General features: G+C 40.8%; 1 protein-coding gene across 19 annotated transcripts in view; it reads left to right on the plus strand.

Annotated features, from left to right (window-relative positions):
* The window catches only part of PKIB (cAMP-dependent protein kinase inhibitor beta), a 256,176-nt gene that overhangs the window by 234,722 nt on the left and 5,063 nt on the right, over window positions 1-16,391 (plus strand). For 18 of the 19 annotated variants that reach the window (XM_063813403.1, XM_063813407.1, XM_016956243.4 and 15 more), the window contains one exon: window positions 13,370-13,546. In XM_063813403.1, the coding sequence (XP_063669473.1) occupies window positions 13,370-13,546 (177 nt within the window). Of the gene's footprint in view, window positions 1-13,162; window positions 13,245-13,369; window positions 13,547-16,391 lie in introns of those variants that run through there. The other variant, XM_003311458.6, reaches the window with a different exon arrangement.

The raw sequence follows: 16,391 nt of genomic DNA on the forward strand, positions 1-16,391 counted from the left end.
ACTAAAGGACTATAGTAACATAATTTTGTACAAAATGTTTTTATAAAAGTTAAATGTATCAATTTAAATAATGCTACTTCTATTAACTTAATTGCAGGTTAATATAAACATGCATAATTTGATGAAAAAATATTTCAATGAGATGATTTTTCTTTCTAAAGTTGTTTGCCCTTTGGTTGGGATTTTTTTTCCTCTATGACCCAGAAAAATTCTCAAAACTACTCTTAATTTTTGTTCCCATAATTTTGATTGAATTTTTTGCTTGCTGCAACGTTATAATGATTTCTTCTGTAAAGTACCGAAGATAACTTAGAAAACAAATCAGAGCTCAAAAAGGCTTAATCATTTCTCTCCTTTTCTTTGTTGGAAGAAAAAAATGAATATTATATTCATTTAAATATGGGCTAAGAGACATCCTAAGAGTTTTTCTTTAAATTGATGAAATAGAAGAAAAAGACACTACCGAAACTGTGGGTGCATTTAAAAAAGCATTATACCTATCTATTTTATACCCATTTTATTTATCCGATTAAAGAAAAATTTATCAGTAATTTCAGTACTCAGCCATGTTCCTTGCTTTTTGGCTATGCGTATTTTACATAGTTGGTATATGCTCTGTAATGTTAACATTCAAGAAAATTTTATTTTTTCAAAACTGTCATTAGAAATTTTGAATTATGTTGATTTGAGAAAGATTGCATTTTTAAGATATAATAAAATGACATCAAATAAATATAATCTAGCTTCAAACTAAATGGTGTGTAAAATATGTTGTGATATTCTTGTGTATGTGCCGCTGAAAAAATTCTGGCAGGTTATGCACCAGAATTACAACAGCACTGTTACTGGATAGCGGGATGGCAATCTCTTTTTCCTTCTTTATGTCTTTTGGAATTGTCCTTTTCCCAACAACAAGCATATATTAATGTCATATGCAAAAAGAAAAAAAATTCATGTTAAAAAGAAAAGTGGAAAGACAATTATTTTATTTATTGAGTGCTTGCTGAATAAGAATCAGGCATGGCTTTTGGTCCTATGAATATATCAATGAAACAACCTACAAAAACAAAAGCTCTGCTTTGTGGAGCTTACCTTCTAGTGAAGGGAGACAGACAATAAGCAACAACTGCAATCATAAGTAAATGCGAATACATTTTCAAAGCTAGTAAGTGCTAAGAGAAAGTAAGAGGAATCAGAAGCTGGAGGGATGAGATGCAATTTTAAACAAGGTGGTTAAAGCAAGCCCCACTGAGAAAGCAGGACTCTGTCAATATTATCTTTTGTGACCCTTTTTCCTATGCCATATTATCTCATTTTAATATTACTCAGATTAAGAATGCTTTTTTAGGCATCATGAAGAAATCAAGAATTTCAATCCCATTTTAACCATTGGAGAGAACACTGAAACATGGTTTGTTTCTGAAAGTATGTGAACATTTCACCTTTAGGGAGAAATCTTCCTATGGGCAGTGTAGGGGAGATATGGTTTTCTGTGACTGGTGACTTGTATGGTTCAGATGTTGCAGAAACGTAGACAAGTTTGAGGGTGTGCTGGGAAGCAGATTGTAAATGATTTTTTGAATGCCTTTTTAAACAATATCAACTTTCTGGAAATGTCTCAGAGTTAATCCCTTTTTCTTGACATGGAGTCTTGCTCTGTTGCCCAGGCTGGAGTGTAGTAGCGTGATCTCAGGTCACTGCAACCTCCTCCTCCCGGGTTCAAGTGATTCTCCTGCCTCAGCCTCCTGAGTAACTGGGATTACAGGCATGCGTCACCACGCCTGGCTAATTTTTGTATTTTTAGTAGATACTGGCCAGTAGATATTGGCCAGGCTGGTCTCAAACTCCTGACCTCAGGTGATCTGCCTGCCTCAGCCTCCCAAAACCCTGAGATTACAGGCATGAGCCATCACGCCCAGCTGCGTTAATCTCTTTCTGCCTACAGTCCAACATCAGAGGCTGTCTCTAGAGCCACGTCAACACTGTTGCTTAAAAGAATAATTGATATTCATAATGATACTCTGTCATAGTGCCTATAAATTTATATGACTGATATCTAAATAAATTCCATTTGTGTAGTTGTTAACCAAGCACATTTATAGCATTAGTTCATTTGAGTCCAGGGTAGTAAAATAGATAATATAAATCCTACTTTTTAAAAATGTAGAATGCTAATCAACAAAGAAGTTAGATGTCTTTCTAGAAGTTGGAAGTCCAGGATTCAACTTCAGAAGTGTTCACTTTTAGGTGACCAAACTTCCCATTGCTCCATGTAGACCGTGTAACAAACAAGAGGACTAAGGGCAGTCACTTTGAGACTGTGTTAATGCAGTTAAGTAGTGCCCAAAGCTCTGCTTTCAAATCATCATTTAAAATAGTTTTATTTTGAATATGTGCAAATCTAAATTACCTAAGGAGGTTTTGAAAAGTAGCTGAAGTCATTCTTAGTACAAAGAGATGGGATCAAGTGGGAGTTTTTTTTAAAATTAAAAACAGTTTACTATAAAATACGTTATATTTTAAATAGAACATGTTACCACTATTTGATGTATGAGTATAAAATGAGTTGCAATGATGGAGTCACAAAAACAGTTTCAGAAGTGGAATAAATATGTGGCTACTTAAAGTAATTGCTTTGATAGATGATACTCATTTCCATCTATAAATTTTGGTGTGTTAGTAAAAATAGTTCTATTATTTGGTATCACACTGCATTTTCCCTTTGAAAGATAAATAAGTATATATTAATTATAAATGCTTTCTGAAATGAAAGTGTAAAATTTAAAGTGTCCATGTGTATAACCATCAGATGTCCTAGATGAGGGTCGTACTGTATGAGTTTTTGCAGCAACTACTGCTCTGGCTCTACCAATCCAGGTTTACTACCCACATCTAAAAACCATTGTATTTGCCATTAGTCTACAGCCTGACTCCTATCTATTTTGATGTTAACAAAACAAAATCTATTTTAATACTGAATAACTGAACTTTCAGTCTTATTATTTATTTACTTTTGGTCTTTATTATGAATATTAATAATGTAAAGGACCTTCATTTTCAGCTCATAATCGATAGGTATCAGCTATTAATTCAACATTGATTTATTGATTGTATTAAGCTGATATGTTCCAGTCTCTCTACTAGGCAGAGGGATATGAAGCCATTTCTATTGTGACCACATTGGTAAGCATTAACTTCCCCTTCTTTTCTTCCTACTGATGTCATAAACCGTCATTTGACATTTTAAAACCATATATCTCATTGAAAAGGGAACTGACTTTTTAGGCCTTGCATGTAAACCCCCAACACAGACTGGCCGTGTTCCCTCTTTGTAGGGAAGAGTATAAGCAGACCACAAGAACTTCAAAATCACATTGTACACAAGAACTTCAAAATCACATTATTTTCCCACTAGGGAAAATTCAGTGCTGGGGATTTTGTGTACTTGGAGTGTATTTGTGCCCCCTTTGAAATCTAAGAATACTTTGTGTACAATAGTAGTTGGAAAAGCAACTAAATGAGAAATGGGTGGTCTGAGGGCGGCCCTTCTCTGAAATTTGCTTACTTATTTTCTGGGGTTCCATTAAATGCTATGTTCCTGTGAAGCCTGGCCTCATTTTCTATCCTGGAATTAAGTGCTGCCTCCACTGCTCACGTGGTAAAGGTGCTAGCACGCAGCCTTCACAGACTGCCAGTTAAGGCATGGGAAGACCTTACTTACTGTGCCAAATTTCACAGTATCTAGCGTGGGGCTTTGCAGAGTTAGTGTTACATAAATGCTTTTTGAATTGAACCCTAACTTCTTTAAGCAGGCTCCAGTACCTCAATAAAATAAGAACCAACAATATTTGAGTCACTGGTTAGAAAGAATAATGTGAAACAAATGAAAGTGAAGGAGTATAAATAGGGTTTGAGGTAAGGTGGGAAAAAAAGAATGAGAAGGGTTTCTTCAAATCCGTGCTAAATCCTCTCAATTCTGAATACTCTGACGCTAGAAATAAAAGCTAAACTATATAAAATGTAGACAGTAGGGATGCTTTGCTATGGTTATAACCACTTATATTCATCTAAAGGAGAAGTGAAAATATCACTGTATTCTGGATAACACCCAATATACATAGCACACACACACACACAAACACACACACCACACAGGGACACACACACCCCACTCAAGCTAATGTATTAAAAAGGAAACCTGTTTAATTTTTAGAAAGACTTTTCCATATACAGTGAATTTTCTTTTTTATTTTTATCCCTGTAGATAGCTGGGTTTGTTTTCGTTTTTTGTTATGGAAAGCAGCAGGAGGAATCATGGTAATGGAAGAAAGAGTACCGCCTAAACTTAGGAAAGACTTTGACACAAATTAAGCTATGTTATATTGATGCATCACTTAAGTGTCTGGATCTGGAAGTCTGGACTATATCATCTTTTCAAATGTAATATCCTGCAATCATGTGAGAAATTTATTAGTCCTTTTGGGAATCTGCAAGTGGTTGGGAGAAGCCCAACTAACTCCCTGCAAACCTTTATGGAGGATACATTTTGAATAAGTCTTTCTAGTATGAAACTAAAAAGAATAAGATGACCAGTTAAATCTGACTCCCCCAAACACAGACACATACTCAAGGGGGCTACATAGTTTATTGCAGTCCATCTTTTTTATCATTAACAACATTCATGTATATTAGTATTGTAAGTGGCCTTATGTTAGTATAAGAAGTAACATTGTGCTGGAAAGGTATTCAGCTTTGTGCATTAATTTATCTGGAAAATTATGAAAAAATTAATTTGACTTTGCGTTTTGAATTTTATATGTTTAAGCTGTCAAAAATTCTCTGTGGTAAAAATAACTTCCATGTGCCTACCAATGTATATTGAAGGATCTGTCTATGCAATTAGCAAGCAAGAACATAAACATTAAAAAATGTGCGTGTCAACAAACCAAAGGTAGAGTTCCCTTTGACTTACACTAGAGACAGAGAAATACCATCTTTCGAAAAATTTTGAAGACAGGAAAGTTTCTAAGTTGAAAAAATTATGCAGGTCTACATTTCATGTAAGTTCTGTTTAGCTTAAAATGATCTTGATACTTAAGTGAATAGGAGATATGTAAAGCATTTACATTTTAGGAGTGGGTAATTTTACTTTATTTCCAAATAATAGGATTTGAAGTCAGGAAAGGTAACTAGAAAGATCAAACTGTGTCTCATCTCACCAGACTCTGGGTTCCTCTTTGTAACTTGTGGGCCAGCAACAAGGCTTTGCACTTAATAATTTAGTAGGAGCTCAAGAGATGACTGGATGAATAAATAATGATCTGTTTTTGTTGGCACATAAAGAAGTAATTCTAGTTCTTTCACCTTTTTTGGAAGAGGTTCGTATGTTTCAAAACAGAAAATTATATGAAATAAATAATTCGTAGGCAGAGAACTGAAAACATGTAGCATAAGGGATTAGGATACTGAGAGCTGGAGAGAGGCAGATAAGACATTTGGTTATCAGGGGAGACCAGTGTCAGTCTGTCCATTTGTCAGTCTCTCCTTCTCTCTTAGTCTTTGGTCAGGAAAAGCACTGACATTTTTTCCAAAATGCATGTTTTTACTTCTTTGTTATTTTGTGTTTTTTCAGAAAGTCTGACTCATACCTCCAGGGAACTAATTTAGTGGGCAAGAAGTTTATTTGAAGTCTTAGGTATAAAATGAGCAATGGTTTCACTGTGGAAGATAGGGTGAGTGATATGCATCTGGAGATGAGAAAAGAATGGATCTACCATTTTGCAATCTTGGCTTCAAGTAAGGAAGCTTGAGAAAATAATGTGTTTGAGTTAAGAAAATGGACCTGTTGTGGGTAGGAAACAGTTTGCAAAACTTCTGTTTGTTTATAATTATGCTTCTAACATACTAACATCCTCTTTTTCTTAGCAGGCTCTTCGGGGCCCACTGGGTTCTGACTGGTGATTTTTTAATATGCCTTTAGTGCTCCATTTATCTTGAACATCTCGTCCTCTTGAGTAGTGCTGGTGTTGCATTCTCAATATTTCAGAGACTGTAAAGATGCTGGCATGTGTGTATATACATATATAAATATATATATGACTGTGTAATAGTTTTTTCTCAAGCAGCCTGAAAATTGTATATTTTCAATAGAGATAGAAGTGTGTCTCAGGCAACATAAATTGCGTTACCTTGCTGTGGGATTGCAAGGACTTTTGTGAAATCTCCAAATGTCTAAATGGTTCCAGCTCCTGTAAGCAGCCACAGTTGACAAAGCAGCACTCATCTAGAGTCCTTTGTTAATTCTATAGAAGAGAAAGAGGAAGAGTTGCTAGTGAGTCAGCTGCCTTGGTTAGCAAACATAACATAATTAGCTATTGAAGCCCAGAAAATGAAAAGACCCTCAAGTTAATCTGTCATTTTTCTCTGCAGTATTTCCTCATCTTTCTGTGGGCTATATATTATAATTATCACAAGCCATTTGAAGAGAGCAATTGTCTCTTTTCTATATGTATATCGCCCCTTTTAAAAAAACCAAGCATGTGCAATCGGTGTTGTATAGAAAACTAACAACAGACAAATGAGAGATGGCTACTGGGGGAAGGAGAAGCTTTCACTTAACGATATGCTATCATTTGGTTAAATTTTCAAAATGTTACTTTTAGAGCCTTTCTGTGCTAGAATATCTGTTTATAATTTTTCCAGGTGGATGTTTCAATTCTTTTAAATTACAAAGGTAATATATATGCTCATTAGTAAAAGTCAAAATATGTAAAGAGGTAGAGAAAAAGGTTAATATTTTCCTTGTCCTACCTTCCATTCCCAGCTAGAATTTTTATTATTTGTATAAAGTTGAGGTTACATTGCATTCATAATGCTCTCCCCTTTTCCCCCTATAAATATTAAGTTTTAAACTTGCTTTATTTCACAGTGTGTCAGTGGATCTAATACATTCTTTAACATTGTGGTATAACATTCCATAACATAATTACATAGCTTATTCAGATACTTTTTTTCTTTTTGGGCTTTCAGGTTGTCTCCAGTGGTACAATAAATCTCTTTGCTTTGGAGTTTAAAGAGCCCAACTAAGAGTCACCTTGTGGATTCAAATATTCCTGCCACCAATTTCTAGGCCATTGACACATTTGGTCAGGAAAATAGCTTTTCTCTGTAGAAAGTGCCATCTTCCTACATCGCTGTGAGGCTGGGTGGGGTTAGCTATTCGGTCTGCCTGTGGTGAAGCATGACATCTTGGTCAGTCAATATCAGTGGCAGACTGAAAGGAAGATTGTGCCAAATGTGAGTTTGCCACAGCCAAGTACAGCCCCGAAGTAAAACAGTTTTGTTACTTAGCCTCCCTATATGGCCACTTCTGTTTTCGATCTTAAAATAGTAGTTAATGAATATAACTTTAACAAACTTTTAGATAGTTTTGTGATTCTTTTATTTTCCAGCATCGATCTACAAAAAGGACTAATTAGAAAGCCTCTATCTGAAATAATAATATAAAGGCAAAAGGAAAAACTTCCAAAATAGCAGTCAGCTAGCAGCAAAATAATCTTGAAATAAACGTGAAACCCAGAATTTCTTTTTCCATGCTGACGGCCCACTCCAAGGGCCACTTTTTAGAAGTTCTTTTTTAACAACAGACATTGGGGTTCACTTGAGGGTGGAGGGTGGGAGGTGGGAGAGCTGCAGAAAAGATAACTATTGGGTATTGGGCTTAATATCTGGGTGATGAAATAATCTGTACAACAAATCCCCATGACACAAGTTTACCTACGTAACAAACTTTCTTTTTTTTTTTTTTTTAATTTAATTTTATTTTTATTGATCATTCTTGGGTGTTTCTCACAGAGGGGGATTTGGCAGGGTCATAGGACACTAGTGGAGGGAAGGTCAGCAGACAAACAAGTGAACAAAGGTCTCTGGTTTTCCTAGGCAGAGTGTTTGTGTCCCTGGGTACTTGAGATTAGGGAGTGGTGATGACTCTTAACGAGCATGCTGCCTTCAAGCATCTGTTTAACAAAGCACGTCTTGCACCGCCCTTAATCCTTTTAACCCTGAGTGGACACAGCACATGTTTCAGAGAGCACAGGGTTGGGGGTAAGGTCATAGATCAACAGGATCCCAAGGCAGAAGAATTTTTCTTAGTACAGAACAAAATGAAAAGTCTCCCATGTCTACTTCTTTCTACACAGACACGGCAACCATCCGATTTCTCAATCTTCTCCCCACCTTGCCCCCCTTTCTAGTCCGGAAAACCACCATCGTCATCATGGCCCATTCTCAATGAGCTGTTGGGTACACCTCCCAGATGGGGTGGTGGCCGGGCAGCTGGGCTCCTCACTTCCCAGTAGGGGCGGCCGGGCAGAGGCGCCCCTCAGCTCCCGGACCGGGTGGCTGGCCAGGTGGGGGGCTGACCCCCCCATCTCCCTCCCGGATGGGGCGGCTGGCCGGGCGTGGGGCTGAGCCCCCCACCTCCCTCCCGGATGGGGCGGCTGGCCGGGCGGGGGGCTGACCCCCCCACCTCCCTCCCGGACGGGGCGGCTGGCCGGGAGGGGGCGCTGACCCCCCCCACCTCCCTCCCGGACGGAGCGGCTGGCCAGGCAGAGGGGCTCCTCACTTCCCAGTAGGGGCGGCCGGGCAGAGGCGCCCCTCACCTCCCGGACGGGGCGGCTGGCCGGGCGGGGGGCTGAGCCCCCCACCTCCCTCCTGGATGGGGCGGCTGGCCGGGCGGGGGGCTGACCCCCCCACCTCCCTCCCGGACGGAGCGGCTGGCCGGGTGGGGGGCTGACCCCCCCACCTCCCTCCCGGACGGGGCGGCTGGCTGGGCAGAGGGGCTCCTGGCTGGGCAGAGGGGCTCCTCACTTCCCAGTAGGGGCGGCCGGGCAGAGGCGCCCCTCAGCTCCCGGACCGGGTGGCTGGCCAGGCGGGGGGCTGACCCCCCATCTCCCTCCCGGACGGGGTGGCTGGCCGGGCGGGGGGCTGACCCCCCCACCTCCCTCCCGGATGGGGCGGCTGGCCGGGCGGGGGGCTGACCCCCCCACCTCCCTCCCGGACGGGGCGGCTGGCTGGGAGGGGGCGCTGACCCCCCCACCTCCCTCCCGGACGGAGCGGCTGGCCGGGCGGGGGGCTGAGCCCCCCACCTCCCTCCCAGACGGGGCGGCTGGCCGGGCAGAGGGGCTCCTCACTTCCCAGTAGGGGTGGCCGGGCAGAGGCGCCCCTCACCTCCCGGATGGGGCAGCTGGCTGGACGGGGGGCTGAGCCCCCCACCTCCCTCCCGGACGGGTCGGCTGGCCGGGCGGGGGGCTGACCCCCACCTCCCTCCCGGACGGGGTGGCTGCCGGGCGGAGACGCTCCTCACTTCCCAGATGGGGTGGCAGCCAGGCGGAGGGGCTCCTCACTTCTCAGACGGGGCGGTTGCCAGGCGGAGGGTCTCCTCACTTCTCAGACGGGGCAGCCGGGCAGAGACGCTCCTCACCTCCCAGACGGGGTCACGGCCGGGCCGAGGCGCTCCTCACATCCCAGACGGGGCGGCGGGGCAGAGGCGCTCCCCACATCTCAGACGATGGGCTGCCGGGCAGAGACGCTCCTCACTTCCTAGATGGGATGGCGGCCGGGACAAGGCGCTCCTCACTTCCCAGGTGGGATGGCGGCTGGGCAGAGACGCTCCTCACTTTCCAGACTGGGCAGCCAGGCAGAGGGGCTCCTCACATTCCAGACGATGGGCAGCCAGGCAGAGACGCTCCTCACTTCCCAGACGGGGTGGCGGCCGGGCAGAGGCTGCAATCTCCGCACTTTGGGGGGCCAAGGCAGGCGGCTGGGAGGTGGAGGCCATAGCGAGCCGAGATCACGCCACTGCACTCCAGCCTGGGCACCATTGAGCACTGAGTGAATGAGACTCCGTCTGCAATCCCGGCACCTCGGGAGGCCGAGGCTGGCGGATCACTCGCGGCTAGGAGCTGGAGACCATTCCGGCCAACACAGCGAAACCCCGTCCCCACCAAAAAAACACGAAAACCAGTCAGGCGTGGCAACTCGCACCTGCAATCGCAGGCACTCGGCAGGCTGAGGCAGGAGAATCAGGCAGGGAGGCTGCAGCGAGCCGAGATGGCAGCAGTACAGTCCACCTTTGGCCCGGCATGAGAGGGAGACCGTGGAAAGGAGAGGGAGAGGGAGACGGGAGAGGGAGACGGGAGAGGGAGAGGGAGAGGGAGACGGGAGAGGGAGAGGGAGACGGGAGAGGGAGAGGGAGACGGGAGAGGGAGAGGGAGACGGGAGAGGGAGACGGGAGAGGGAGAGGGAGATGGGAGAGGGAGAGGGAGAGGGAGACGGGAGAGGGAGAGGGAGACGGGAGAGGGAGACGGGAGAGGGAGAGGGAGCCATAACAAACTTTCACATGTCTTGCTCTATCACCCAGGCTGGAGTGCAGTGGTGCAATCTTGGCCCACTGCAGCCTCTGCTCCTGGGTTCAAATGATCCTCCTGCCTTAGCCTCCTGAGTAGCTGGGATCACAGGTGTGAGCCACCATGCCTGACTATTATTTTATTTTTTAGTAGAGACAGGGTTTCACCATCTTGGCCAGGCTGGTCTCAAACTTCTGGCCTCATGATCTGCTCACCTTGGCCTCCCAAAGTGCTGGGATTACAGGCATGAGCCACCACGCTGAGCCAAAAAAAAAATATTTAAAAAAAAAGGAATTTCTCTTTCAATATACAAATTTCAACTCAATATTCGTTTAAAATGTCCCATCTTGCTGAAGAAGTTTACCTATTTTATTTTATATAAAATATATAGCATTTATTTAAATATTTAAGATCGCATATCTTAACATTTTAAAAGCTATTATTACATTTAATTTTAAGGTTTTAGACTATCAGGCAAGTAAGAATTCAGTTATTCATGGAGCTGTTACTTTAAGACCAGCAGAGTTAACTTCTTTGCAGTTACACAGGAAGAGATACTTGCAGCCATAGTGGTTTCTGATGTGAAGTGAATTGGTGGAGGACAGAGTGGAGGCCAGAAAATGGGGTCTACTTCCAAACTAGCCACTTCTCACAAGCTGTTGAGAAGAGATCTAACTGAAATTAAGGTACCATGGGAGGGCTCACAAGATAACCAAACATTCAAACTAGAGAAGAACACTGTGAAAAGACAGGGAACCAATTATGTGCATCAGTTGTATATATATATATATGAAGAGAGAGAGAGATTATTTCATCACTCAGGTATTTTATATATATATATACATACACATATATATGAACTTTAACAAACTTTTAGATATATATGTATATACACACATTTTTCCCCCTGTTTTCTCTATATAAAAATAATAAAGGCAGAATCTAAAGTAGCTTTAGATGGTTAACTATGTGCATTATGGGGATTTGAAGAGATAATTTTGTGATAATACATTTCGTGTTGCTTTCAGAATGAACTGAAATTGATTTGCATGCCTGAGTGCTGACTTAGCAGCTGTGCAACTTTAAATGAGTTGCTTAACCTCTCTGACCCCCAGTTTCCACCTCCACAAAGCAAGGGTCATACTTCAGTACCTCATGGGATTATTGGGAGGTTTAACTAATGTAATATAAAAATGTTCATGTAGTATTGAATAAAAATGCTGGTTTTCCTCTTGGAAAATGCAAGAGGTCTTCCCAATAGGAAAATACTTTTTGTTAGGATTAAATGGGATACATAAGAAGGTGGTAGAATAAAGAACATTTAGTGAGATATGAACAATGATGCCAACAATCAGACATATACCTTATAGTTACGAAGAGTTCATTTATTCTTTATCTCATTATTGCTTCACAAGCATCCTGTGAATCCATAGGCTAATTGCTATGCCCGTTATATAGGGGAGGAACTGTGACTCAGAGAAATTAAATGGATTGAACAATATCACCTTCCAAGTCTATAATGGAGCATATTCTTTTTGACCAATAGTCTAGTGCTCTTTACAGTACTCTAAGATATCTATACATTCTCCACAGTTGCCAAATACCAAGCAGTTAAGAGTCTAATGGATTCCAAAATTGTATCTCAAAACATAGCTCTGTTCTCAAATTTCCCATGATTCCTGGAAAGACAATAATATCTATGGAATTAATAGAATGACTCTTTTTTGGGCAATTCCAAACTATTCCTGGACTCCTAAGGACCATGCTAAGCTCAATTTGCATTTCTTGCATTCTATGAACCAAAAATATTGTGTTTCTAATGTCAAATGCACCATGTTTTGTGACTATGCCATTTAGTGTTTAGCATTTCCTGAATTGAAGTTACTCCCTCCAACTACCATGAAAAGTTGAATTTGTTCTGTGTAGCCCAAGGTTTACATATTTCTGCCCTTTTTAGGTATCACAGATGAGCATCTCCATCCTTCGGTCGATACTTAGTGCATTCTGTGTTAGGGTGTCTATCTTTGCAGGCATATATTTTCTCTCCCTTTTGAGAGTGCAAGTTCCCTAAAGATGGAAAGTATACCATACGTCTGTACTCTCAGGCCTAGCTGAGAGGCTAGCATTAGATAGCTTTTCAATACAATGCTTCTGCTTTCGAGATGCTATTCAGAGTTGACTTCTCAGGAGAGATTCATTCCAAAACATAATAAAAAGGTCAGTTTTAGAGTAAGCAATAACTGTTACCTTCCTCCCTTTATAGTGAATGATCTCTTGAGAATTCTTTCTTAGAGAGAGACAATTGCTAGGGAGATAAAGGGTGCTTAGGAAAGAACTAGTAATTACCATGTCAACCTGAAGGTAAAAAAACCTAAAATAGGTCCTACTCTTCCAACCATTACCATGAGTCTATCGAAAATTAGGTCTCAGACTAGAACAGATCAAAATATTTAGTGCTCTCTAGGGAAAAAGCTTTTGAGATAAAGTGGAATTTCTTATTTCTAAGAAGTAGGAAAAGAGTGTTTTGTTTGGTCTCTACAAATTATAGTTATTTGGTTTCAGCCTGAACAACCACCACAAGCAAATACTGGCAGGCAGAGTCTCTACAGGAGTGGTCAAAAAAGTCAGTTTTCATTTCCTTCCAAGCCCTAGTTTGGCTGATCCATCCACAGAAAAGCAGAACAAAAGGCAAGGGATTACTGCACCCTTAAGCATCCAAGTGGCTCATTCGGCTCAGGGGTTATTTTTAGCAATCTGGCTCACACTGAGGGCTTCCTGCTCTATTCAGCAAATGTGCAAATGGATGCTGCAGGACCGTAACAGTAGACATTGATGAAGGTTGTGATCAATGATTAGATTCTCAAGCCTGTTGTGTTTTTGATCTAGCCATGCCTTTCAACCACTGTGGTGAACATTTAGCTCTGAATAGGTTCATCTTCTTCATATGCACATTCTATTTGTAGATGTTGCTATGAGGACAGATTCATCAAAAATGACTGATGTGGAGTCTGGGGTCGCCAATTTTGCATCTTCAGCAAGGGCAGGCCGCCGGAATGCCTTACCAGACATCCAGAGTTCAGCTGCCACAGACGGAACCTCAGATTTGCCCCTCAAACTGGAGGCTCTCTCCGTGAAGGAAGGTAATACTCAAAATCCTCTTACAATTAACAGCACTTGTCCCTTCTTAACCAAGCCTTTTCTCTGGACAGTCTTTCTTTTATCTAGTTAAAAGTGCTCAGTTTCCTTATTTGTTTACTTAAACCTCTCAGCTTTTGTTTAAGGCTTAGTAGATGTTCAGCCTTTTCCAAAGTAGAATATTTCATCTTTTTGTCTTATGCTGTGTATGTGGAAACTGAAGTTTTATTTATTCATTGCATGTGTATAGTCATGCACAAAGCTAGTAATTGGGAATACAAAGGTGGACAAATATGATCTTTCTCTCAATGAGCTTTCAATTTTATTAAGAAGTATTCATAAATAAAATAATTTTTCTTCTGCCATCCATTGACAAATCACTTTGGAAGCTTCTGCTTCACTGTAGTGTGCTATAAGCCCTTTAATTTTCAAATCTAGGAAGAAGTTTACTATCAAGTAGAGATGAGATTCTTTCAACAGAATTTTTGTATAAAAGGTGATACTTTATATGAAAGTATAAGGATACTTTAAATAAAGTGTTAAAAGGTGCCTTTCATTTAAAAACCCTCATGGAGACTTAAAAAAACAAAACAAAACCCTGAATCAAAGTTAAAAAATACACTCAGAGAGATAAAGATCATTTTAGTTCCAAGCCATTAGCAAAATACTCACGTTTTGTGCCCCATTTTAGACTCTCAGGTGGACTCTAGTGTATGTTTGGGAATTTATTCTTGGTGACAATGAAGCAAGTGAGAACCAGAAGCCGCTTGCATCTAACCCATTCCCGGGAGCCCAAGAAGAAGGCTCTTGGTTCTTTGCTTCAGGAGATTATTTACTACCTGGTAAAGTTGCAAATGTTCCTGGTTCATTCTCTATGAAATAGTTATATCCTTGTAGGCCAGGAGCTGTGACCAGATCCTGCAGTTCCATGATTACCTCATCTTTTTCCAAAGGCCACTATTTCTCATATGCAACACTATAGGTGAGAGTAAAAAAGCATACACATCAACGTAAAATATTATAAGAAGAATGAAAAGAAGGAAAAGATAAGGGAAGAAAGAAATAAACATATATGTAATGTTTTTGGCCTTTTAAGTTTGAAAATGTAATATGACCATAGGAACATGACGTTGCTGTTCAAGAGTCCATTCTAAACTAGTGAAGTAGAGAAGGCAATTACTTGTTCGTGTAAAAACTGTAATTAAATTTTATACACCTTCAACACACACAAAACCTTAATGTTTACTGACATTACTTAATCAAGCAAAAGAGAGCAAATACACTGTGGGAGAGTCAGCAGTGTTCTCCATTTTATTTTGGTCACTAGAGAGACTAGGATCTGAAAGAATATGTTCCTGTTTTTATATTTTTCTTCATATCATTTTGAAATAAAGTCAAAGGCATCAATTAAGAAACTGAAAATGTTAAAAATGAATTTACAAATAACACCAGATGCTAAAGATTACACAAAAGGGTGAAGGCAAGTTGTAAAGTGAAATAGGCCAGGCACAGAAAGGTAAATACCACATGATCTTATTCATGGAATCTGAAAGAGACAAACTGCTAGAATCAGAGAGTAGAATGGTAGCTACCAGGAAAATTAGGAAAATGATGGTCAAAAGAGATAAAATTACAATTAGACAGGAGAAGTAAGTTCAGGGGATCTATTGTAGCAACATGATGACTATAGTTAATAACAATGTATTGTATACATGAAGATTGCCAAGTGAGTAGATTTTGAGTGTTCCCACCACACATACACACACACACACACACACACACACACACAAAGTATGTGAGGTAATGGATATGTTAATTAGCTTGATTTAGCCACTCCACAATGTATGCATGTATCAAAACATCATGTTGCACAACAACATAAATATATATAATTTTTATTTTTCAATGAAAAATTAAAGAGTAGAAAAAATACACAAAAGGATATAGGCTTACATAGGTAGATGACATAGATAATATTTTATTAACAAAGTCACAAGTAAGCAGTTTGAAGGCTTATTTTTTTCTCATTAGCTAAGCATAGATGTTATTATGAATTTTAAAATGAATGGTTTCCAGTTGCTAATGAAAACTGAAAGCGGGAGTCTGTCTCAGATGTTATGGTTTCAATAATTTATTCACTTAAACATACAAATTTTGAGGTGAGGAAGATCTGCAGATTTCCCTCAGATCTATCCTCTTTTGTTTTTATTTTTAATTTTTTTAATAAATATGCCTAAGTGGCAGGAAATCTAGGATTTCAAGTGTCTTGCATGCTGCATGAAATTAACCTGAGATTTGCCCAGTTCATAATCTGTCTTAATCTATCCCTTATAAATTGATAACCATGATAAAAAGGTCAATGATACTTGATGACATATGAACAGGAGGTGACAGAGGGTGGCATCCTGGGATGGAGAAAGATCAGTGGATTTGGGATATGTTTTATAGGCAGAATCAATAGGACTTGCTGATGAATTGGATGTGGCAGAGATGAGGAAGAGAATTGGAGGATAACTCCTAGAGCAGTCAGGCAGGTGCTGATGCCATACACCGAGAAGGGTTAGCCTAGAGGATGGGCAATTTTAAGAGTTGGAGGAGTGAAAATTTTTGTCTTCAGGATGCCTACGAGACATCTAAATGGACAAGTCAATGAAGTGATTTGATATATAGGTCTGGTGGATCAGACGGAAAAAGATTCTGAGATATACATTTTTGAATATTTGAGTGTATTTTTTTTTTTTTTGAGACGGAGTTTCACTCTTGTCTCCCAGGATGGAGTGCAATGGCGTCATCTTGGTTCACTTCAACCTCTGCCTCCTGGTTTCAAGCGATTCTCCTGTCTCAGCCTCC

The sequence above is a fragment of the Pan troglodytes genome, chromosome 5 (genome assembly GCF_028858775.2).
Source record: "Pan troglodytes isolate AG18354 chromosome 5, NHGRI_mPanTro3-v2.0_pri, whole genome shotgun sequence".
Classification (NCBI taxonomy): domain Eukaryota; kingdom Metazoa; phylum Chordata; class Mammalia; order Primates; family Hominidae; genus Pan; species Pan troglodytes.